The sequence below is a fragment of the Sminthopsis crassicaudata genome, chromosome 5, assembly GCF_048593235.1.
Source record: "Sminthopsis crassicaudata isolate SCR6 chromosome 5, ASM4859323v1, whole genome shotgun sequence".
NCBI classification, from domain to species: domain Eukaryota; kingdom Metazoa; phylum Chordata; class Mammalia; order Dasyuromorphia; family Dasyuridae; genus Sminthopsis; species Sminthopsis crassicaudata.
Window position 1 is genome coordinate 281128189 of NC_133621.1, and position 12078 is coordinate 281140266.

Genomic DNA, 12078 nt, shown 5'->3' on the forward strand with positions numbered 1-12078 from the left:
GACAGTAAATGGTAAGAAAAGTGAGTAAATGTGAGAAAAGCATAGGCAGCAGGAAGTGAGAAACATAGGTGGTAGAACCAGGAAGAGAAAGCAAGCAAAGACTCCCTTAAATACAAAAAAATGAAGAGCTCCAGAGGGACTGGGAGTTCTTTGTTGGCCCACATTGCTAACCCTTAGAGACCAGTAATAGAGTTTCAGAATGTTAAAAGGAGGTGACCATCTCATTCAAATCTATTCCACATTTTATTCTTAGAGATAAGGAAAGTAAATCTAAAGTCATGTGATAATAAAATTCACTACCTTGTGGTTAATGCTCTCAGCAGCCTAGAATCTAGGAAATAGCTTTTGAATAGGTATCTTTCAATTTCCTCCTCTCACATTGTTTTCTGTGTGTAATTAACTGTAATTTCCTATTTCTTCTTCTTTGAGTTTCAAATCAGAAAACCTGTGTGCTTTATACTCAAACAGAAAATCCCTATAGGAAGTATTTTCCTTTTTTCTGTTATTTTCAGTTATTTTTATGCTCGCTTCCACAAAAGTTAAACACAATGAATTTAACTTTCCCCATGTATTAAATTACCTGGTTAAGTGAAGCTTCCCAGTAAATGTTTCCATGGCATTGATTTGAATGAGATGGAATTACAAGCAATGTTATTTTTTTTTAATCTTATCATTGAATAATTCATGAATTCCAAAACTGATTCTTGTTCTGGATTAAATGTTTATGAAGATTTTGTTTCAGCCAAATATACAATTTTACCATTGAATTTCTCTCAATGGTTTCCTAGACTATTTAGCTATCATATAACTAATTTTCAAAATGAATTTCAAGTTAACTGCTAGAGTATTGACCTCATTTTGGTTACATATTTTCTTGATTTAATCTGAATAAAATAGTTACTGAAAGAAGCAATTCTCATTTACTTTCTCAATTTCTTTGAGACTGTCTTGGCTAGTGGTTTTGCTATTAAGATTTATGATTTTTTTTCTTTCTTCCTTTTTTTTTGGTTTTGTTTTTCTTTGGTTTTTTTTTCTGTGTTTTGAAATAATAAGATGGAAACTTTTAAAAAATTGTTTTTATCCTCTCTCTTCCTAAGCCAATTGGGAATTCTCTGGAAATATATCCCAGGTTCAAAAATCAGAGGTTGACATTCGATTTCAGAATGCTGAATAGTTTGAATTCAGATATATATTTTAAGTTTCATCGGTATATTCAAAAATCTTTCCCTAACTATCTTACTAAGACATTCCTTGCAACCACATTTGCAGATAGTATTTATTAGGTAACATACATAATTAGAGCTGATGATCAAGAATCAGAGTAGGCTGTATAGTGAAGTCAAAGAGTTTTTGTGAGCCTTTTGTCATGTTATCTGAAAGATCAAATGCAACACATAAGCAAAATTAAATTAAAAGTATAGGTGGTGATTTGAGTAACATGCTAGGAAAAAAATAATATATGACATAGGTAAAACTAATGTTCGATTTATCGCAAATATTTTCCTTTCAGATACTTCTTCCTGGGACTCAACAAGTCCTGGTGACAAAAATAAAAATCAACAAAGTTTGAAGGTGGAGAGCAGCAAACATGCTCGCAAATCCCCTTCAAAGTCAAGTCACAATCACGGAGAAACCACAAAGACAACAAATGCTTTGTTCAAAAACGAGAAAGACACTGGAAGTGGGTCTGACCCAAGCTACAAATTTCCAGCAAAAAAGCCAGGGTCTGAGAAGCCGTGTGAACCACCTGTAAGACAGGAGAAAGAAAAACAACCTCTAGAAGGTAGTTATTTAAGATTCTGAATTTTCTCTAAGTATGTTATTTGGTCAAATTGTTCCATTCCACATTTTGTTGGTAGAGGTAAGCAAAGTAAATGTAAAGCCAAGTGATAATCAAGTTCCCTGACTTGTGCTGAATGCTCTCAGCAGCCTAGAATGTAGGTAGTGTCTTTAGAATAGGTATCTTTCAATTTCCTCCTCTCACATTGTCTTCTGTGATTAATTAATTGTAATTTCCACTTTCTTCTTTTTTGTTTTCAGAGTTTCCTATCTTAAAACCTGAATGCATTTTATACACATAGAGAATCCATGGATAGAGGATTTTCCTTTTATCGGTTCTTTTCAGTTATTTATATGTTCACTTCCTCGAAAAGTTAAATAGAATCAATTTAATTTTCCCCACTATTAAAGTACCTGGTTAACTGACGCTTCGCGGTAATTGTTTCCATGACATAGATTTGAATGAGATGGAATTACCATACTGACCAGTGTTGTTTTTTTAATGTTATCATTGGATAATTCATGAATGCCATAACTGAATCATAATCTCCTTTATGAAGATTTTGTTTCAACCAAACATAAAACTTTACTGCTGAATTTCTCTCCATGTTTTCCTATTCTATATAGCTCTCAGCAAACTTAATTTTCAAAGTGAATTTCAAATTAACTGCTAGAGTATCCATGTTATCTTGTATTTATGTTACATATGATCTTGATTTAATCAGAATAAAATATTCTATTTAACTCAAATATTTTCCTTTCAGATACTTCTTCCTGGGACTCAACAAGTCCTGGTGACAAAAATAAAAATCAACAAAGTTTGAAGGTGGAGAGCAGCAAACATGCTCGCAAATCCCCTTCAAAGTCAAGTCACAATCACGGAGAAACCACAAAGACAACAAATGCTTTGTTCAAAAACGAGAAAGACACTGGAAGTGGGTCTGACCCAAGCTACAAATTTCCAGCAAAAAAGCCAGGGTCTGAGAAGCCGTGTGAACCACCTGTAAGACAGGAGAAAGAAAAACAACCTCTAGAAGGTAGTTATTTAAGATTCTGAATTTTCTCTAAGTATGTTATTTGGTCAAATTGTTCCATTCCACATTTTGTTGGTAGAGGTAAGCAAAGTAAATGTAAAGCCAAGTGATAATCAAGTTCCCTGACTTGTGCTGAATGCTCTCAGCAGCCTAGAATGTAGGTAGTGTCTTTAGAATAGGTATCTTTCAATTTCCTCCTCTCACATTGTCTTCTGTGATTAATTAATTGTAATTTCCACTTTCTTCTTTTTTGTTTTCAGAGTTTCCTATCTTAAAACCTGAATGCATTTTATACACATAGAGAATCCATGGATAGAGGATTTTCCTTTTATCGGTTCTTTTCAGTTATTTATATGTTCACTTCCTCGAAAAGTTAAATAGAATCAATTTAATTTTCCCCACTATTAAAGTACCTGGTTAACTGACGCTTCGCGGTAATTGTTTCCATGACATAGATTTGAATGAGATGGAATTACCATACTGACCAGTGTTGTTTTTTTAATGTTATCATTGGATAATTCATGAATGCCATAACTGAATCATAATCTCCTTTATGAAGATTTTGTTTCAACCAAACATAAAACTTTACTGCTGAATTTCTCTCCATGTTTTCCTATTCTATATAGCTCTCAGCAAACTTAATTTTCAAAGTGAATTTCAAATTAACTGCTAGAGTATCCATGTTATCTTGTATTTATGTTACATATGATCTTGATTTAATCAGAATAAAATATTCTATTTAACTCAAATATTTTCCTTTCAGATACTTCTTCCTGGGACTCAACAAGTCCTGGTGACAAAAATAAAAATCAACAAAGTTTGAAGGTGGAGAGCAGCAAACATGCTCGCAAATCCCCTTCAAAGTCAAGTCACAATCACGGAGAAACCACAAAGACAACAAATGCTTTGTTCAAAAACGAGAAAGACACTGGAAGTGGGTCTGACCCAAGCTACAAATTTCCAGCAAAAAAGCCAGGGTCTGAGAAGCCGTGTGAACCACCTGTAAGACAGGAGAAAGAAAAACAACCTCTAGAAGGTAGTTATTTAAGATTCTGAATTTTCTCTAAGTATGTTATTTGGTCAAATTGTTCCATTCCACATTTTGTTGGTAGAGGTAAGCAAAGTAAATGTAAAGCCAAGTGATAATCAAGTTCCCTGACTTGTGCTGAATGCTCTCAGCAGCCTAGAATGTAGGTAGTGTCTTTAGAATAGGTATCTTTCAATTTCCTCCTCTCACATTGTCTTCTGTGATTAATTAATTGTAATTTCCACTTTCTTCTTTTTTGTTTTCAGAGTTTCCTATCTTAAAACCTGAATGCATTTTATACACATAGAGAATCCATGGATAGAGGATTTTCCTTTTATCGGTTCTTTTCAGTTATTTATATGTTCACTTCCTCGAAAAGTTAAATAGAATCAATTTAATTTTCCCCACTATTAAAGTACCTGGTTAACTGACGCTTCGCGGTAATTGTTTCCATGACATAGATTTGAATGAGATGGAATTACCATACTGACCAGTGTTGTTTTTTTAATGTTATCATTGGATAATTCATGAATGCCATAACTGAATCATAATCTCCTTTATGAAGATTTTGTTTCAACCAAACATAAAACTTTACTGCTGAATTTCTCTCCATGTTTTCCTATTCTATATAGCTCTCAGCAAACTTAATTTTCAAAGTGAATTTCAAATTAACTGCTAGAGTATCCATGTTATCTTGTATTTATGTTACATATGATCTTGATTTAATCAGAATAAAATATTCTATTTAACTCAAATATTTTCTTTTCAGATATTCCGTCATGGGATTCTCCAAATATTTCTAAGATAAATGACAGTCACAAAAGTTCCAGGCATTCGAAGTTGGAGAGGAAACATGATTGCAATGCTGCTTATGTTGCAAAAAATATAATAAAAGCTGACTCAAAAGTTGCTATAAATGGAATTAAGGAAGATAGATCATTTGGCACAGAAATGACATTTAGTCAGCACAGAAACATCCCAAGTTTGCTCCAATCATGTGGTCCAGGAAGTCATGTTCAGCTTACTCTGTCTGATAATATGAAATCAATTAACCAAGACAAAAAAGCTGAACTTATTAAACCAAGAAAATGCAAGAAGAAAACAAAACATCTAGAAACCTCATCTCAGAGCAGTCTTGACAATGACTACCACTCTACATATGAGGTAAGTTTTGAGATGCACTCCCATAGGGACAAAATCTCCAAAATGCGCCTGCATAAAGATTGGAGGCAAGATACACAAAGACTGACAAATGAGTTAAGAATGTTGCAAGCAGAATCTCTGACTTTCGAGAAAGAATAAAATATCACCACAAAAAGAGGTAGCTTCTGACACTCTATATCTATTTTTCCTCTAAATCAATCATCCTGTGGAACTGATTTTTCACATGATGAAAATGCTTTGGTTAAATGCTTGCTATTTGTACAAAGTATATTGAAGGTTGCATTAAGGAAAATATGCAGAAAGCCTTTTTATAGTGTTTTCTATTTTGGTCATCTAAATTATTCCCATCAATTTCCCAAGTATTTGACATGTTGACAAGAAACTTTCTAAATCAAACACACAAATTGGACTAGGTAGCCAAAAGAACAAGGATAAGCTTAAAGATAATTAAGACACAGATCCAAAACAAACCTGAGCTCAAGATCCTTTTTTATGCAAATCCTTGAAATATTTGATATTTGAAAGAATTTTGCTTTCTATGGACATTTTTATTTTCTTAGCCAAATGTAAGGTGGTGTGATTTAAAATACTAAAAACATAAGCCAACTTTGGAAAAATTCTAATGCATCTGATTAAACTAATATTTTATGGTGATCTGTTAGTCCATTTTTAGTGATTTTACTAAAATCATTCCATTTCTGTATTTCAAAAGAAAATGAAACACAATTTTGTGAATCATTTAACATTTTTCAAAAGGGCATTAATACAGTATTTTCTGTTCCACAAATAATAAATTATAGAATTGAGACTTAAACTTACATCTTCTGAGTAAGTTTAAAGCTCCTCCTCTTGTGTTTAGTTATTTTTTTCAAAATATATTTTCATTTGCTATAGATGTCATGTTAGCACTTAGAAATAATATAAAATGGGAGAAATGATCGAAAAACAATGGCAAAATGCTGACTTGTGATATGTTTGCATAAGCGATTGACTTTAGACGCTATCAAACTAAGATGATTCATTCATTGAATCTTATTTTTTTTTGTTGTTGTTGTTGGAAGGAGCATTGACAGTAATAGAATCAAACCCCCTTATCTTGTGAATGAGGAAAGGTTAGCCTCAGGGAAGTTAGGTTACATGGCGTTGGTTCATCTGTACCTTCACCAGTCTTCTAATTATCCTTTCACAATAACTGATGACATAAGAGAAAATAGTAAAGAGAGAGAGCCAAAACCCTTCAGTTAAGACTGATTCAACTGCTGCTTGTAACACTTCAATGTTACCATAAAGTACTAAATAATGCAACTTCATTCTAAATCAAATGTGGGGACCTTCACCCAGTATGCTGGATTCTGTTACTAGTTTATTAACATGATTTTGACCAAGTTAGTAATGTATCTATCCTTCAGGTTTCTCATATATAAAATGGTAGCATTAGATTAAGATATTTTTCCTATTTTTTTTTTCTTTGCTAAAAACATTGTGCTTCTGTAAACTTCTGTAAACAGGGAATAATGGCATCGATTTTCCATCACATAGTAGTCATGGTGCCTAAATCTCATTCTACTTCAATTTCCTGTGTTGTTAATCCAATATTTCAGTGATTAACTTCAAGGGGGTTTTTTCCTTTTGTTTTTGTTTTACTTTTTGAACTTGACAGTAAGGAATGAGAAATGCGAAATGGGATGGGGTACCATCATATGGTGGGAAATAAGCTTGATCTATCTGGTCAGTGTGAGGAAATGGTGGGAAAGCCCAGAAATAGTCAGATGTTGTATCTCTTTGTTCCTATCTGCTTATTAAAGGAGAGAAATGAGAGAACAATATGAAAATATGATGACAAACAAAATGAGATAGTAATTGAGCTATCATTTTGAAACTTCAGTAAATTTTTCTGCTTTCATACAAAATTTATAAAAGTATGACCATTTTTGTACCCAGAAAATAAAATGAAGGTAATATATATTGAGGATAATGTGTATTTCAAAATAAAAGTAAAAAAATGAAAGGCAGCCTGATATATTTGATAGTGAGCTAAGAAGATTAGTTCAAGTCCCACCTCTGACATAGATAGGCAAGTCATTTAACATGTCAATGGTCTAAACATTGGTAGAATTGATAGAAGGAATTTTCTTGTCAGATGGCTCCTTGTACTAGTTAAATCACAAGTTTAGTACTTGTACCTAAGTAAGCATATAAATACATGTGTATAAAAGTGTGTGTATGTGTATATGCACACATTTACACACAGACAACACACATCAATAAAGTGACAATGATGCTAAGCTTTCCTTTTAGGTGGAAGAGGAAAAGCAAAAGCATCAAATCAATGGAATGGAAACAGTGGAGGACAAAGATGTTGATAAATTAACAGAAAATAGAACAGTTGATAAAGTTAATGATCAATTTGCTATGGAGAGCCATCAGTATGGTAAAGATGAGGAAAATAAAATTCCTGGGAAAAAAATTCCAATAATGCATATTTCTCCCAAGAAAAATTTAGCACCTGTGCAGCATGTGTCAAAGGGGTAAGTTTGTCAAAATATTTAACTGGAGTTTTTTTTTTCCAATATTAACATTTATGGTAAGTTCAGTTTGCTCTAAAATTCTAGATTCAGATCCATTCTACATCTCCTTGTTTTTTGCTAAGAAATTAAGGTCCCATGAATGTATGTTTTTCTATTGCTGTAAGTATGGTCTTTTATTTTGGAACTGTTACATCAGTGCCTATTGAAAGAAAGGTAGCATATGGGAAAAAAAAATAACATAAGATATGGATTTCAAGGAGCAAAGCAAGATCGTTTGCAAAAGTTTGCAAATGTATAAAAAGTGCCAATGAGATAAGAGAATAGGCTTACCGCTACTCCAAAAGTTAGATGAGTTCTCTTAGTCATTAGAAAGTTTCCCATCAGTAGAAATGTTCAAGAGTGAATCAGTTTAAGTGCTTATCATGAGCCAATCATAAGGATACCCCCCCAAAAAGTCAGCCAACCTAGATTCTAAAGAAATTTAATTAAAATTCTTTTAATTGCAGACCTACAAAATCATTGAAAAGATCTAGTCACCAACCCACCACTTTGTAAAATGGGCCTGAGGAAAGGAAGGTTGATGGCCTTTCCAGATGTCAGAATAAAAAAGGGGAATTAACAGAGAAGTGCTTACATAGTCATTGTTTTATAAGGCCTAATAGTGCTCATATGGCTTCTGGACAGGCTGAGGAAGAGCAAAAAGCAGAAAACAGCTACTTGCTGCCCCATCTAAAAAAACTCTTTAAGACCATAAGATAACAGATGAGCCATGCAGGAATATGGTAAAGAGGGTTCACAATTCATGTTGGGACTGTACTTGCAAGAGACCACCTCGAAAATTCCAATTCATAAGAGTTGGAATGTGGAAGTGATCTGGCTTGACATTTAGAAAATAGAAAATGCTTTAAAAACAAGCCTGGATTTACTTTTATTAACTTAAAAATTAATTTAACAGCCTTAAAAAACTTATCCTGAAATAATTAACTCCAAAACCAAAAATTAGATAAATTCAGGAAGACAATATATATACTATTTTTGAGAGACACTGAAAAGGGCATCTCTTCCCGCTTCAGTGCCAGTAACTCATATGAACTCAGTTGTATGCATATATATTGCTACTTCAATTAGTGTAAAGAAACCAATTACACTTATTTGTAAGTTACGTAGCCTTACAAGCTTTACATAGACTTAAAGCCAGAGACAATTGGGAGAAAGCTTGCTTTTTTAAAATGTGTCATCATTTACTTTCATATCAGCCTCTTTCTGCAAGATCTCTCTCCTCGCCCTTCTAGTGAAAGATCCCTAATGACTACATCAATATCGCATGCAATGTTCCATATTGAGTAGTCCTCCACCCTGCAAAAATAGGAGATGGTACCGTCACATCTGGACCAAGTTTGGATATCATAATTTCATAGTATTCAGTTACAGTTATTTTATTGTCCTTAATAATTTGTATTGTTGTTCTGGTTGTCATTATTTCATTTTGCATTAATTCATATAAATATTCTCATCCTCCTATAAAATTATTCCTAGCCATATGCAATGATGTTCCATTATGTCAACAAACCACAATTTGTTTAGCCATTCTTCAGCCGATGAGCAGCTACTCTATTCCTCCTTATTTGCTATTACAAAAAGTTGTTGCTGTGAATATTTTGGTTTTTAAAACTTTTCTTGCCATTGGGGTATATGTTTAGCAGTTGGAGAGAGAAATAATGCTAAAGCACCAGAGAAATTACTATTCTTTGGGAAAGTTTGCTGAAAAGGGAATCAAAAGAGGGTAAGTTACAAGCGAACATTCTATTTTAATTCTATGAAATCTGTGAATAAAATTAGATGCTGGAACAAATTGATAATAAGAATGATTACAAAATGTGTTTTTTCCTATTAAAGTCCTTCTTTGATACCTTATCAGAGTAGGAAGGTGAAGTTACCTAAAAGGTACATGAACAAAGTAACAGGTAAGTTTGTGAGGTCCATGCGAGGTAAATCAAAGAACAATGTTCCTACATTTGTGATTGATTGCTCACTGTTTTTGCAAGCATGCACAGTCTCTGTCTCGCTCTGTTTCTCTCTATCTCTCTATTTCTCTTTCTTTTTCTCTCTAACACACACACACACACACAACACACACACACACACACACACACACACACACACACACACACACACACGTGTTAATTTCCTAAGGCAATCCATTCCTTTTAAAATAGTCTTAAATGTTTGGAAGTTAGTTGTTTTGTTTTTTTCATGCAGTGATCCCAAATGTGTTTTTCTGTGTCTCGTCCTACCCTTTGGAGGGTCATTTAAACATAATAGTCTATTATTTATTTGTCTTGTTATTTTTTTATTTGAACACATATACAACTCCCAGTCATGCCAAATCCTCATCTTTTCTTCTTTATGGTAAACATCTGCAGTAAACATCACCAGTTGCCGTTTTTGACAGGGATTTTATCCTTCACCATCCTGATCTCTCTCCTCTGGAATTATTCTGAATGCTAAATGTCTTTCCTAAAATATATCTCCCAGGAATTAACAAGTTCTTCAAATGTATTCTGATCAGAGCATAGAATAAGAAAACTTATCACCTCCTTACTCCTAGATTCTATGAATTCTTAGAATTCAACCTATACTCATAATAAGACTATGCCATTACTGGCACACATCAAGAAGTCTGTCTTGATTAAACAATTTGTGTGCAAATACTATATATATATATGTATATATATATATATACATACATACATACATACATACATATATATATATACATATATATATGTATATATATATATAGTTATAGTTATAGTTATAGTTATAAAGTCCAATCACAACAACCCAGTTTTAAGTGGATTTTAGCCATAATATAAGCAGGAAATAAGAAACACTGTTGAAAAAAAGGTAAAAAGGTTGGGTGAAAAATAAGCAACCTATTCCTAGATTGAGGAAACAGATCTAACTGGAAAGGACCTTGTATTCTGAGGAGTGTTCTTGGATTAAGACTGTAGGCTTGAATATAAAGGAGCTTCACATAGCCAGGCAGTATAGTTTTGATGTACTTCAAAAGAGGGGGGACCATTAAAAGTTTATGACTTGGGGGATAATATGATGAGCAAGCTAAGGAAGCTAAGTTCTTTGGAAATTGCTATAGAAATATATCACTATCATTATAAACCCAATAAATATATTATGCAGCATGCAGCAGAGTATTCTATTAATGACTGCTTTTATTACAATAGTTTTTATTGAAAGAGATCATACTTCGACACTTCTTGAACCACTGAACAGTATAGAGAAAAGCAATGGGGATATGGATGGATAGCAACATATACTCCATTTAACTTACCATTACTATTAATATAATAGTTGACTGAGCCCCTGAAAAGTGAGAGAACCCATTTTCTTCACATATAATTAATCATAATTTACTTATTTTGAATTCCTTTTTCTAACTCTTAATCTGTAGGACATATCTTGTTTTTGTTTTTTGTTTTTTGTTTTTTTAATTAACCTAGAAAGAGCCAATCATTTCATAGAATTTCTGTCTTTGAAATTTGTTATTCTGTTTAATCACATTTAAGTTTCCTACTTCACTACTTCAGAAGATTTGTGTATAGTCTCATCAACATTCTATCAGAGTAATTTCCACAAGGAGTCCATCTAATGTTCTGGTAAACTTGTTTAAAAATCACTAGCCACATACATACAATGTGGAGAATCTTATTCTAAACCCTAGGAAAAAGAAACACATAAGTAAGATAGTACCTGACTTCTTGGAGCTTACAATATAGTAAATACAACACAAGGCACAATGTAACTTGAATTACCAAAAAAAATATGATTATGTTGGTTACCATGGTTAATATTTTCTAAAACTTAGAATACAGTGAAACATTATGGACATAATTTAACATTTGCTGATGACTTATTTTATTCTAACAAGCATGATGGGATTATTCTCAAATTCTTATTCTTTTGGAATCTTACTAACAAGCAGTTGGGACATGAACAGTTGAAAAAGTAAATAATTGGTGTTACAATTTAAGATGTTATGGCTGACATTTATTTTGAAATTTTCTTTAATGGGAAAAACCAGCTGTTATTTCAGAATTTTTTTTCCTCTTAAAAACTGTTCCATAGGCAAAGATAAACATTTATTATATGACTATGAGATATAATAGTCTGTATCTTATTTTACTGACTAGAAGTGTGAAAAAGCATAGGATTTTGAAATAATTGCAATTATTTGGTTAATATGTAATGACACTATATTTTTATGTACACACTGAAATCAAATATTTGTCTTTTAGGCTTGTGAAGAATACACCAAATGAAAAAAATAAGGTAATGTAAAAACTGCTGAAAATATAAATCAATGTAGAAAATAATACAATTTTTCATGAACATATGAGATCCCTTTTCTACATTATGGAGCATAGGAGCATTTCATCAGAAAATACTTTTAGGAAGTCTTTTTGTGAAATGCGTCCTTTGTAAATGCCAAAAAACTAATTAGGTTGCTGGCTTTTCTTTCGTTTCT

The 12078-nt window shown here is 32.6% G+C and overlaps 1 protein-coding gene across 1 annotated transcript in view; it reads left to right on the plus strand.

Annotated features, from left to right (window-relative positions):
• The window catches only part of LOC141544753 (uncharacterized), a 49850-nt gene that overhangs the window by 16468 nt on the left and 21304 nt on the right, over positions 1–12078 (plus strand). Inside the window, exons 7-12 of the mRNA XM_074271268.1 lie at positions 1511–1783; positions 2544–2816; positions 3577–3849; positions 4610–5004; positions 7303–7532; positions 11849–11882. Coding sequence (XP_074127369.1) covers positions 1511–1783; positions 2544–2816; positions 3577–3849; positions 4610–5004; positions 7303–7532; positions 11849–11882 — 1478 coding nt within the window. The remainder of the gene's footprint in view (positions 1–1510; positions 1784–2543; positions 2817–3576; positions 3850–4609; positions 5005–7302; positions 7533–11848; positions 11883–12078) is intronic.